Source organism: Brassica rapa, chromosome A01, assembly GCF_000309985.2.
Source record: "Brassica rapa cultivar Chiifu-401-42 chromosome A01, CAAS_Brap_v3.01, whole genome shotgun sequence".
Taxonomy (NCBI): Eukaryota; Viridiplantae; Streptophyta; class Magnoliopsida; order Brassicales; family Brassicaceae; genus Brassica; species Brassica rapa.
This window is the reverse complement of record NC_024795.2, coordinates 28078285-28092454: the sequence shown is the minus strand read 5'-3', so window position 1 is coordinate 28092454 and position 14170 is coordinate 28078285. Positions and strand designations below refer to the sequence as shown.

The following is a 14170-nucleotide window of genomic DNA, read 5'->3' as shown; positions in this document are numbered from 1 at the left end:
TACCTCTTTGAACATCATCATATGTTAGGCAGGATGCAACTAGGCATTAAAAAAATATTGTCATATTTTTTGAAATTTTCTCAAAATATGGCTAAACCCCTACACAAATATTGAGTTTTGATAAATACTTATATACTGAAGCCTATAATCTTTAGTGTTGTTTTAAATTTTTACCATATTCTACATTTGTATTAATGTATGCTAAACTCTTTTCATGGTAAATGAGCATCTTTCAATTCTTTTTTATCAATTAATTTAGTAAAATTTCATAATACCCCTAAATCGATGGAATAACCAATATAAAATTATTATTTTCTTGATAAACGGAGAGCACAAAGGCTCCAAACCTCTTTGAACATCATCATATGTTAGTGCAGGATGCAACTAGGCATTAAAACAATATTGTCATATTTTTTGAAATTTCTCAAAATCTATGGGCTAACCCCTACAAAAATATTGAGTTTTTGGTAAATACTTTATATACTGAAGCCTATAATCTTTAGTGTTGTTTTAAAATTTCTACCATATTCTACATTTGTATTAATGTATTGCTAAACTCTTTCATGGTAATGAGCATCTTTCAATAGTTTTTATCAAATAGTAGTAAAACTTCATAATACTCCCTAAATCGATGGAATAACCACTATAAAGTTATTATTTTCTAGACGAAAAAGGCTCCAAACCTCTTTGAACATCATCATATGTTAGTGCAGGATGCAACTAGGCATTAAAACAATATTGTCATATTTTTTGAAATTTTCTCAAAATCTATGAGCTAACCCCTACAAGAATATTGAGTTTTTGGTAAATACTTTAGATACGGAAGCCTATAATCTTTAGTGTTGTTTTAAAATTTCTACCATATTCTACATTTGTATTAATGTATGCTAAACTCATTTTCATGGTAAATTAGCATCGTTCAATGGTTTTTATCAAGTAATTTAGTAAAACTTTATAATACCTCCTAAATCGATGGAATAACCACTATAAAATTATTATTTTCTTGATAAACGGACACGACAAAGGCTCCAAACCTCTTTGAACATCATCATATGTTAGTGCAGGATGCAACTAGGCATTAAAAAAATATTGTCATATTTTTTGAAATTTTTTCAAAATCTATGGGCTAAACCCCTACAAAAATATTGAGTTTTTGGTAAATAATTTAGATACTGAAGCCTATATTCTTTAGTGTTGTTTTAAAATTTCTACTATATTCTACATTTGTATTAATGTATGCTAATCTCTTTTTCATGGTAAATTAGCATCGTTCAATTGTTTATATCAATTAATTTAGTAAAACTTCATAATACCTCCTAAATCGATGGAATAACCACTATAAAATTATTATTTTCTTGATAAACGGAGACGACAAAGGCTCCAAACCTCTTTGAACATCATCATATGTTAGTGCAGGATGCAACTAGGCATTAAAACAATATTGTCATATTTTTTGAAATTTTTTCAAAATCTATGGGCTAACCCCTACAAAAATATTGAGTTTTTGGTAAATACTTTATATACTGAAGCCTATAATCTTTAGTGTTGTTTTAAAATTTCCACCATATTCTACATTTGTATTAATGTATGTTAAACTCTTTTTCATGGTAAATGAGCATCGTTCAATTTTGTTTATCAACTAATTTTGTAAAACTTATAATACCTCATAAATCGATGGTATAACCAATTTAAAATTATTATTTTCTTGATAAACGGAGAGTACAAAGGCTCCAAACCTCTTTGAACATCATCATATGTTAGTGCAGGATGCAACTAGGCATTAAAACAATATTGTCATATTTTTTGAAATTTTCTCAAAATCTATGGGCTATAACCCCTACAAATATATTGAGTTTTTGGTAAATACTTTATATACTGAAGCCTATAATCTTTAGTGTTGTTTTAAAATTTCTACCATATTTTACATTTGTATTAATGTATGCTAAACTCTTTTTCATGGTAAATGAGCATCTTTCAATAGTTTTTATCAAATAATTTAATAAAACTTCATAATACTCCTTAAATCGATGGAATAACCACAATAAAGTTATTATTTTCTTGATAAACGGAGACGACAAAGGCTCCAAACCTCTTTGAACATCATCATATGTTAGTGCAGGATGCAACTAGGCATTAAAACAATATTGTCATATTTTTTGAAATTTTCTCAAAATCTATGGGCTAACCCCTACAAAAATATTGAGTTTTTGGTAAATACTTTATATACTGAAGCCTATAATCTTTGGTGTTGTTTTAAAATTTCCACCATATTCTACATTTGTATTAATGTATGCTAAACTCTTTTTTATGGTAAATGAGCATCATTCAATTATTTTTATCAATTAATTTAGTAAAACTTCATAATACCCCCTAAATCGATGGAATAACAACTATAAAATTATTATTTTCTTGATAAACGGAGAGCACAAAGGCTCCAAACCTCTTTGAACATCATCATATGTTAGTGCAGGATGCAACTAGACACTAAAACAATATTGTCATATTTTTTAAAATTTTCTCAAAATCTATGGGCTAACCCCTACAAAAATATTGAGTTTTTGGTAAATATTTTATATACTGAAGCCTAGAATCTTTAGTGTTGTTTTAAAATTTCTACCATATTCTAAATTTGTATTAATGTATACTAAACTCTTTTTCATGGTAAATGAGCATCGTTCAATTGTTTTTATCAATTAATTTAGTAAAACTTCATAATACCCCCTAAATCGATGGAATTACCAATATAAAATTATTATTTTCTTGATAAACGGAGAGCACAAAGGCTCCAAATCTCTTTGAACATCATCATATGTTAGTGCAAGATGAAACTAGGCATTAAAACAATATTGTCATATTTTTTGAAATTTTCTCAAAATCTGTAGGCTAATATTGGGTTTTTGGTAAATACTTTATATACTGAATCCTATAATCGTTAGTGTTGTTTTAAATTTTTACATATTCTACATTTTTATTAATGTATTCTAAACTCTTTTTCATGGTAAATGAGCATCTTTCAATATTTTTTATCAAATAATTTAATAAAACTTCATAATACTCCCTAAATCGATGGAATAACCACTATAAAGTTATTATTTTCTTGATAAACGGAGACGACAAAGGCTCCAAACCTCTTTGAACATCATCATATGTTAGTGCAGGATGCAACTAGGCATTAAAACAATATTGTCATATTTTTTGAAATTTTCTCAAAATCTATGGGCTATAAAAATATTGAGTTTTTGGTAAAATACTTTATATACTGAAGCCTATAATCTTTAGTGTTTTTTTAAAATTTCCACCATATTCTATATTTGTATTAATGTATGCTAAACTCTTTTTCATGGTAAATGAGCATCTTTCAATTGTTTTTATCAATTAATTTAGTAAAACTTCATATTACCCCCTAAATCGATGGAATAACAACTATAAAATTATTATTTTCTTGATAAACGGAAAGCACAAAGGCTCCAAACCTCTTTGAACATCATCATATGTTAGTGCAGGATGCAACTAGGCATTAAAACAATATTGTCATATTTTTGGAAATTTTCTCAAAATCTATAGGCTAACCCCTACAAAAATATTGAGTTTTTGGTAAATACTTTATATACTGAATCCTATAATCTTTAGTGTTGTTTTAAAATTTCTACATCTTCTACATTTGTATTAATGTATGCTAAACTCTTTTTCATGGTAAATGAGCATCTTTCAATAGTTTTTATAAAATAATTTAGTAAAACTTCATAGTACTCCCTAAATCGATGGAATAACCACTATAAAGTTATTATTTTCCAGATAAACGGAGACGACAAAGGTTCCATCATGCACTAACATATGATGATGTTCAAAGAGGTTTGGAGCCTTTGTCGTCTCCGTTTATCTGGAAAATAATAACTTTATAGTGGTTATTCCATCGATTTAGGGAGTACTATGAAGTTTTACTAAATTATTTTATAAAAACTATTGAAAGATGTTCATTTACCATGAAAAAGAGTTTAGCATACATTAATACAAATGTAGAATATGTAGAAATTTTAAAACTTCTACATTTTAGTGGTCTCAAGGTTGATTAATTTTCACTTATCGACTTTACAAACCGAAAAAAAACTTTATTTCTTGTTTTGACGTTTCAGCTCATAGTATACTTACTTATCTCAAGTTTGGTCTCGACCATAAAGACTTTCTATATTTTGGTTACTAAAGTTAGTACGTATATTTACCAATGCCACTAATGGGATCGATTGGGAAATGTTGCACGTCTGAAAAAATATTAAAATATATTCAAGCGAAAGACATTTCATATCAAATAAGATTAATAAATATTTGATCTAATACGTTGTTTTAGCTGACTGCTCGTTAAAGCTACTAGTGGCATTCCGGCGCTACGCGCCGGGTTCGTATGTTTTAGTTTCTAATGAATTTAAAATTTGTTTTGATCCATATGATAATTGATTAGTGATAGTAGTGTATTACTTTATTTTGAAATATGTCAAAGAAGATGTGTTTGTTTTGTGATTATGTTGTATGACTTTGATATTTGTGTTATTCACATGGAAAATTTTCATGTTTACCATTTTTTTGGTATAATTATTCATGTTTACCACTAATAAAGATACATCTTGAAAAATATGTTCTTTATTAAGAGTCAAAAGACTCTTATACATTTATTTTCTCTATATATAATAAATAAATAAATAAATTTATGTTTCAAATTATACTTTTAAAATTCGAACTTATTTTTTTGAATTTTTGAAAACTGAAATGATTTTTGAAACTATTTTCTAAAAGTTTTTTATATTATTTAAGTATTTATTTATATATTTATTAGAATCCTAAATTTCACACTCCAAAAACTCTACCCCATCCACTATAAACTCCAAGTCTAGATTAGTTAACTCTATGGTTATAAATGTCTTTTTTTTTCCTTTTTAAAAATGAAGGTAAAAATAATTAGTGTAAATATGAAAAGTGGCATTATGAATATGGTGTATTTGACAATTTTCCTATTCACATTGTATTTCGTTTTGCTGATATTGTGTTTTTTAAATTTCATTTTTAGTTTTAATGTGTTACAATTATTTCTATATTTATTTGGTTTGTTTTAAACTTTCTGCAACCATTTGTTCTCAAATTATCTCATTTTAACTACTGTAATTCATTAATATTGCATTGTTTATTCTTGAAATTTATACATTTTAGGTTATATTATGGTATTGGCCTTTATTATGTATTTTTATCTAATTTTAAATTTTATTTGTTATTTTGCTAATTTATAATAAGAAATAGGTAGGGGTGGAAATATTCTAAATGTATAAAATTATTTATAGTTAATACCAATATTTTATAAATAAAAACATATATTAAATTTGAAATTAATTTTCTTTTAATTATTATGAGGCTCGATATATTGATATTAATTCTCTATTTATCTTTATATATATGATTTTGTATCTCTTGACATAATCTTTGTCCTAACTTTCATCAATTCTGGTATCTTAGGCTTTACATGAAAATGTAGTAATTTTCTGAAAACCATTTTTCTACCTGGCATTTAGTCACTATAATCACTGATTTGTTGTCATGATTTTTATTTAAGAAATGGGAGTCTGAGTGTTCAAAGAAACCGTATAATACCAACGCATGCAACGAACCCATTTATATGCGGAGCTACGGTGGAGGATGCTAATTCCACTTTAATGCGAGATAGTAGAAGTAGTGATGGAGAACTCGTAAATGCTTGGATTAATGGATAAATTGGTATTTATAATAGAGAAAACATTTAAAGAGCATAAATGATTGATAGGAGCTTGCAGTAACGGGGTTGAAGACGAAGTGGAAGAGACGGGAAGATGAACTCTAGATGCTTCAGACAAAGTTAGAGCTAGGCAATATTGGACTTGATATGGGTCGTACGTAAATGTAGGGACAGCCCAAAAGGAAGTCTAGTTTCGAGCTTCATTTTTCGGAAGCAGTAGTGACATGGCAAAAATGTTATCTCTTATTGGCTGATTATTTTTGGTGACGTGGCAGCTTCACCATTGAGTATATAGGGCTTTTAGTATAGTATAGATTTTTCCGCTGTAATTACAAAACTCTTCTACAAGTCAGACCATCTTCATGTAACATCATTTTCATCTTCTATTGGTGGATTAAACTTATTCGTCTAAATAAAAATAAAAATAAAAATGTGGATGGATGTCCAACTATAGCCAACACAAAACTAATGTTCATCTTCAAATGTCTCCACACAAAACTACAATCTGTCTGAGATCTTCAATGAAAAGCAACAAAAGAAAACGGATTAACTTAGATTTGACAGAACATAGGACTCTCGACATGATCAAAATAGACTTCCATGTAATAAGAAAGACTTCCAAATTCTCTAACCACAACTTTTTGGGCTTTGTTTTCCTTGAGATTGTAACTGATGAAAAAGAATGGGGCCTTATTTTGGGAAGAGAAAGGTGAGAATATAAGCTCACCAGTACTAACTGTACCCCTGAACCTGAATCCATGGTTTTTTCCAGCTAATTCTCTCAAAAAAGGAACACAAATCGAAACTTTAGACCATTCTTGCTTACTGGCATCTTCTAGAACCCACAAGTGAACTTCAGTGTAGTTACCGGTAGGCCACCTAGTTGTAGCTACCTTTCCAGTGTAGTTCACTAGACAATGGATATCCTCAGGCAACTTAACGACATTAAACTCTTCAGATATCAGATCGAAGCTTATCAAGGCTCCTTCATTTTTTATCCAAGCATAATAATACAGTACCCCATTTAAACATATCCCTTTATTAGTAAGGTAAGAAGGAGTAGGAGGAAGATGAGGATGCTTACACTCAACCATTCTCCATTTTTGTTGGGCAACTCCTAGAGTGTACACTTGATGATCTTTGGCCACAACTTGTGATTCGCGTTCTTGACGACCTCGTAGTACTGTCAGGCACAACACTTTGTATGCATCATTCACTGGATCATACCCAAAAAAGGATAACACACCTCTTCTTCTAGTTTTGAGTCTAGGCAACGTTACGACTTGGCCCGTGGTAGGGTTTCCTATCATCACTCTAGAATCCATTTGACGGCAGATCAAACCGCGGATTGGGGGAGAAAAAGCATGCACATGGTTCTTCTTCTCCTTCTTCTCTGGAGTTATGTTTACCCTATGACTGTCAGAAGATGGATCAACCTGGGAACATGAATGTAAGAACTGCACTGTCATGCCGGAGCTGAAAACTGTGAAAAGAAGCCGAGGTGGAGATCGAGCCTGCAGGTACTGACTGATAAAATATTTGCCGCTGATTATGGATAACCATTTTTTTGAAACGAAGACAAGACCAGCTACAGATTTGGTCGGAACTTTCAGGAGAATCTCTACGATTAGATCTAGAGGAATAATCGAAAACGGGTCGTTTTCATCTTCCTTCAACGTAAGACATTGTATCGTCTCCTTCCTCTTCACCCTCTTCATGGTTCTATATCTCTTTAAGACCTAAAACAAAACGAAACCCTAGTAATAAATAGTTTCGTCAACATTACCGGTTTCACCAAGGCGGTTCGTATTAATTAAGCTCATAAACCGCAAAACTGTATTTCCGGTTAATGAAATTCAATTTCGGGTACGAGTATATATCGTATAGCACAACCGGGCCAACATGTGGGTTTCGCATTCTCATGTGGCTTCGTTTCTAAACGCAATTTTTATCACCTCTTCTAATGTCGTTTCGATCCCTAAGTAGTGAGACTGTAACCTATTTGTTCCAGTTTTACGATAAGTCGTCAGAATCAGCCCTTGCTGAGTGATGTTAATTTGTTTTGTTTCTTGAGTACATGCTGAGTTGCGTTTGGCATGATTTTAAAAATCTCAACCAGACTGAAGCAGTTTTTGTATTGACTTAGGAGAGACGTATTTGCTGAGCCACTAATCATCACAGCTTGCGAGTTTTTGGAGCAGAATGCCTCAAACTTCTCCCTTCTCCCTTGTCGCCTTGCCTTTTCTTGATTCTAACTATTAAAGATCTTCAAGTAGTAAAATAGACATATTATAAGTTTTGTTGGAATGCTTTTTCCCATGTATAAGTAAACTTTAATTGAATTTTTTTATGCCAGGCCTTGTTTTAAATTGTAAGAAAGGAGAATCAAAGTTTAAGCCACTTTACAACCCTTTTCTTTGCACCCTGTCCTTTGGAAGCGAATGTAACTGCTACGATATGACTCATCTTCAAATTACTGTCTGTTGCTTTTCCCATTCGTTTTGTTCCATTCTTCTTAGATTCAGACCGGATCTTTCCTGTCCTTTTGACCAAGAGCTGTATCAAAACTGTGACTCTAAGGATGGCACACTCGCTAGAGAAAGTTATTTGTGTAATTTCTATTTGTCTTGCCATAATATGGTTTATGACAAAATAGTAGCACAAGTATTGCATACCTTTTGATTCTGTCATCTTGTGTATCGAAAGGGAGACCTTCACCCTGCCTCTATGCGATCAGAAAGTTGGTTGATCGTTCCCATTTGCAGGGTTCAATTTATGTTAAAGGACTCTTTGCAGGCTGTTGTAACCAACCATCTGGTGGTTAGAGGTAGCTATCGGAGCTTGAGCTTGATGGAACATCGTGAAAGATTTGGGGCAGTACATTATCATTCTTGAAGGTCGTTCTATAACTGATATTGTGAATTCCACTGAAGGTAATCTTGACGACTTGACATTAGTATTGCACTCTGTGAAACAGAACGATAGAGGAATGTCTATCATCTGTAGACATAGTATCTCTACCCCTGGCTGCTGTAGATGTGCCTGTCGAAGTTAAGCGATTGTTGCAGCTGCTGGTTAAAGTCTTTGACCAGTTAGCTACTAATGATGTATCAAATAAGTAAGAAAAAAAAAAAAGATGTATCAAATAAGTTTTGTGGATACGGTAGTGTCGGAGGTCTCGTCTTATGTCGCAGACAATGTAGATTTCTCTTTAAAGAATAAACTTTTATTTTTGTTTGGTCATGATGTTCAACCACTATTGCTCTGCTGTTGCTTGGAGTTGTTGAGCAGGCTACTCGCGGCATGCCGTTGGGTGTGAGGGGTTTTTATACAAAGCCACAAGTAAACTAAGTGCTTCATGGGCCATGTCCATTTTCCAACTCTGAACTGACTCTCACATGTTGGCACTTCTGAAGGTAAATCACTTGTTTTAAATTAGTCTTTAGTTTTACCTTAAGCACTGTCTTAATTGCTAAAACTTTTTTCTACCGTGTTGCGTGGCATGGGCTTATCTCTCCCACTTCACATTGATCAGGAGCACTTCTCTCAATACCTGGATTGCATTCTGAACTTGGAGACATTATGGATGTCTTTACTGATATCGCAATGGTTACGGGAATCATTACTCTTTCACTTATGTCTTCTCGCGCAGGTATTTTTATTTAGCCCACACTTGATCATTATGTGCGTTATAGTTTTAATATAGCCTGTTAGCTTATGTTTTCCAGGATTGAGCGTTTTGCTACATCATTCACAACTGACAGCTACAATAATAATACAATCTCTAAAGGGATCTGTTGATCTGAACAAGGAGGAGTGCGTCCCTCTCCGCTATGCTTCAGTTTTGATATCCAAGGGTTTTACTTTCAGCTTACTGGAAACTGGAGTAAATCTTGAAATGCATTTGAGGGTGGTGGGTTCATGTTACCATAAACGGCACATGCTTCACATATGTAGATTTATTTTTTTTCTACTATTTATCATATACTTCTTTCAGGTGGGTGCTGTAGATCGTTTGCTCAAGTCCCCTCCACAAACAGAAGAATTTCTGTGGATTCTATGGGAGCTACGTGATGTCACTAGGTGAGAAATGTTTTGCAGCCATGCCTCGATGTGCCAAATTCTCCTATGTTTGTTTTTGTCTTCTTTTGATTTAAACTTGAAGCCGTTCTGCAAGTGCAGGTCTGACTGTGGGCGCGAAGCTTTATTGACATTAGGTGTTTTCCCAGAGGTATGAATGTCGAACCAGGAAAAGTAATAAATAATATATGATAAAATTTGCCTGTCATTAACTGTTTTGCTTTTGGATTTGATAAGTGGTAAAACGTTTCACGGTGAAGAAACAACACACATTCAATTTGTTTGAATGATCACGAAACTAAACCGTTAGTTATAATGGGTACTTCTTGGGAGATTCGTGAGTAAAGCGTTGTATCTTTAGTCCCCAGTTGTGGGTAAAGCGTTGTAATTTTTCGAGAAAAGACATACTTAGCACACCACATCTTGCCGATTTGGTGGAGGACCAAAAATTGTTTTGAACTGTGAAGATATATATTGTAAATGTTTTCATAATTATATTCAGTTGCCCTGAAGGTTCTGAGGAAATTTGTTAGATCTCATTTGACTTCATCGCTTTGTGAGATTCATTCGGTAGTTTTTTGGCTGACCATTACAATTCCTTGGGGGACTTTATCTTAACATGGCAAAAGGGAAGCCTGATATGGTAAACCAGTGTATATTCTGTGCTGTCATTTAATTATTTTTGGTGCACCCTGATACGGTTTTGAGTATCAAAACCAGTAAGAGCAAAGAACAAGTTGAAATATGATTATATTGATTGTAGAAATTGGTTACAAGAAACTTGAGAGCAAAGATAGATGCAAGTTGCCTCTGAACTACCCATTTGTCATAACGTTCCTCCACTCTGCTCAAACCCTCATCCCTGTAACTTGATGTATCTCTGGTGGTCTTGTGAAGTGGAACAACACCTCTACAGAAACTAGAGCCAAATGAGAATAAAATAGTCCACTGTGAGTTGCAAAGTTTTCTCCGCTACAAGTGGAAGCTTCATTCTCATGACAGACCTCCTTCCCATTCATGTATGTGTCTTCTCCGCACATTGCCACGACCCCACTCCGTGTAACAGCAACCAGATGTGTAGTCAGTATCATGATATAACTTCCATAATTATGTCTCCATAAGCAACATAAGTCTTTGAACATGTTCCTCCTCTTTGCAAGACCAAGCTGAAATTTGTTTTTAACCTTGTTCTTAGTCATGTAATTGCTTTCCGACCATTTGAACCATTTGATTCGCCCATTTCCACAAGACAATCGTCCATACCATTGTAAGAAGCCCGAGACGTGTACCATTGATCATAGGCTGACCTCTCTTCCTCGTCACCCCCTCTCGTATTTGCCACTGACAACTTGACAAAACTGTCCAGCTCTCTTTGCTTGATGTGCTTCTCTCTCTTTGAACTTATGTTTATGTCATTTTGCCAGCTTCTTCAAGGTTGCTTTAGACCTCCCTAACAGGTTTGAAAACACAGACATGTGTGGAATTGGAAACGTGATTGGCATCCAAAAATCATACACTATAATCATGAAAACAGATTTAGAAAAAACTCCCACATAGTTACATGATGCATATTATACAAAACATCAAAATTTACATAACATCTTATACAAGATTTCAATACTTCCTGGTAGAAAATTTCATCAAAGTCTCAATCTTTGCAACATGATTGAGATATCTATTCGCAGCAGACAGATTGGCTCTCCTTTTGAAGCTTCTCCCACAGACACAAAAGTAGCCGAGGAGTTTGGTAATGAACAAGAATGTAATTCGGTTTACAACCGCTATTATGAAACCTTTTGTCATTCATGTACTTCACTCTTTTTACTGTCTGGTTGTATTGTTGAATCCATATCCCTATCGCCACATCTTCCAGCTTGAAAAGCTTTCACCAAAACAAAATAAGAATACCGTTAATTTACAATCTCTAAGGTTATTTACATTTGCATTCTGATGAAAATACAAAACTCACTCTAAGATCTCTTTCAAGGTGACCCTTCACCACAAATTTAGCTATATCCTGAGTGATGATGTAGCCAGGGCCATGTGCCCATGGAGGATATGAATCTAGAGGCCACTCCTTCACAAAGAGAAAGCAACATGAGCCTCTAAGAAGAAAGAAATATTTCTATAACAACAAGTCTGTTACCTCTTTACGAATGTACCATTTGCTGCCTTTCTCACGGTCTGGCGATGAATCAAATGATATCAGACCATACAAAAGGGCACTAGACGGTTTGTCCTTTAGACTCAATAACAGTTCATCGATCCGAACAAAGGCATCATCGTCTGTCTTCATTATGTATTTTGCTGGAATGACTTTGGTCTGTATCAAAATGGAGAAGCATTAAAAAGATTATCTCACTCTAATGCATTGGTGTAAGTAGCAACTTACCCCAAGAATGCAAAGCGCAACTGTTTTCAAGCTAAGTAAACCGTAGTAATCAACAAAAGGCATAAACTGAATATCACCATATGCTTTAGCTTCTCTCCACATCTCTAAATTGACTTGCTCATTAGTGTGCTGAACCCAAAAACGCCAAGTTATTACTAAGAAATGTACAAAAAAAAACAGAGAGAAAACGTTGACTTGCAGAAGTACTTACAAGGCCAATGAGAAACCGAACAGCAACTTCTCCAGATCTTACTGCCTCATATTGCATCCAAGACCTTCTCAATGCCATGCGTCTCTTAAAGTTATTTCCAGTGGAGAAAACACCAACCAGCAATGTTATCCTTGTCCCGGAAAGAGATGGAGCTTTCAGCTTCTCTTCTATAGCTAAAGAAGAATGATTCTCATCAGGAACAGGCAGTCTTGTGGCTGAAGCAGATAACAGTTTCAGACCGCCTGAGACTTTCACAGCACTAACTAACCACGGCTCAAGCTTCTGCAAAGACTTTGTGGAGTCATTCTTTACCTCTCTGTAAGGAAATGAAGTCTCGTGCCGCCCGTTAACAGTCATATGAAAACCTTCTAATCCAAACCACAATGTGGCAGTGAAGGGACTCCCTTTGAGAAATGGAAAATCATCCAAAGTGATTCTACTTGTCTGTTCGTTGCACAGAGGAAGCTCATCAACTACAATATAATTCTTAAATGATCCATGACATGGACATCTCACTTCCTCTCCCCACCCGGACCTTTCTGTCCACGTGTTTTGCACTATGGATTGCTTAGAAAAATTCACATCATAACGCAAGACGCCTGAGCCAAGGAGGTGAATCTGGAAGCTTCTCGAATGTTCATCAGGAACACCAACAAATGTTATAGAAGAATCTTCAGTTAAACCACACGGGAGCTCAAGTACAGGCCTTGAACCGGACAAATCCACGTCAGCTGCATTTACAAAGTCCGGACAAGTTCTTCTAGAGACCATACCAGAAGCAGAAGCTAGTTTCTCTTTATTGATCAGAGAGACTAAGTCTTTTATTGCCAGTGCAGCCTCTTCAATCCCCTGACCAGTTTCTGGCAAAGCATCATGCCTTTCGAGAAACGGACGCATGAGAGACCATACAAGAAACACGTTAGACTCATCTTCTTCTTTGTAAAAGCTACTGTTTGAAAAGAGGTAATCAAGATCTTCCATAGTGATCAAATGTGGCTGCTGAACAACAGTACTCTCTTCTTCTATATCAAACTCATCCACAGTCTGATTCTTCTTTGTAAGTTTGTGACCAGGTTGAAGGATGATGAGGATCAATGTAAGAACCATGACAGAGATTCCCACCGACAAGTTCCTCATTCTGACTGAAGTGAACCCAAACTTGAGTTTCACCATTGACATAGACTGCATCATCATTACTCACATAACCACCACCTAACGAAAAATTATAGATTCCGTATTAGAACTACTATACTCGTAATCCTAACGCCCTGAAGTTTGATTATCATAACTAAACAGAGAAGAACTCGAACAAAGGTCAACGATCTAAAACTTCGAATTGGTGCGGGAAGTAGCAATCTTTGATGGATACAAGTAGACCCATTAGCAAGGAAACTAATACTGTAAGCTCTGAAAATAAAGCTGGAAGTGAGAGTTCTGGAAACATCTGTGACTGTGTTTCAAGAACTGATTGGTTGTGTTTATAGTAAAGTTTGTAAGGTTACCTCTTTTTATATTGATGTATGTAGTGAGATCATGGAGATCCAGGATCAGCCAGTTGAAGTTGCAGAACAACAGAGGGAGAGAGGCGAAGGCAAATAGCTAAGCTGAAACAGAGGATCTTAGCTTAGCAGAGAAACGGCGTCGTATCTTTAGTAGGGAAACGACGTCGTTTATTTGTAAGTGAAACTTACTGTTTTTGTTGTTAGCAGCGAGACGATGTCGTTCCATCTAA

At 34.3% G+C, this 14170-nt stretch overlaps 2 protein-coding genes and 1 long non-coding RNA gene across 3 annotated transcripts in view; 1 reads left to right on the top strand and 2 right to left on the bottom strand.

Annotated features, from left to right (window-relative positions):
* LOC117134117 overlaps nt 1–330 on the top strand; it is a 16405-nt gene extending 16075 nt beyond the window's left edge. The window contains exon 2 of the long non-coding RNA XR_004458274.1: nt 29–330. This is a non-coding gene — a long non-coding RNA (uncharacterized LOC117134117). The remainder of the gene's footprint in view (nt 1–28) is intronic.
* A 4212-nt stretch (nt 331–4542) lies between these two features.
* Nucleotides 4543–11075, bottom strand: LOC103849956 (F-box/kelch-repeat protein At3g04660). Its single transcript, XM_033291150.1, has one exon. It carries the CDS (start codon nt 7471–7473, stop codon nt 6307–6309), a length of 1167 nt encoding a protein of 388 aa, XP_033147041.1. The 5' UTR covers nt 7474–11075; the 3' UTR covers nt 4543–6306.
* Nucleotides 11076–11330: 255 nt separating this feature from the next.
* On the bottom strand, nt 11331–14117 carry LOC103849911 (hydroxyproline O-galactosyltransferase GALT3). The gene is made up of 6 exons (XM_009126625.3): nt 13941–14117; nt 12439–13650; nt 12228–12356; nt 11982–12158; nt 11805–11912; nt 11331–11717 (listed from the first exon to the last, which is right to left on the bottom strand). Exons 2-6 carry the CDS (start codon nt 13630–13632, stop codon nt 11511–11513), a joined length of 1815 nt encoding a protein of 604 aa, XP_009124873.1. The 5' UTR covers nt 13633–13650; nt 13941–14117; the 3' UTR covers nt 11331–11510.
* Between the last annotated feature and the right edge of the window lie 53 nt (nt 14118–14170).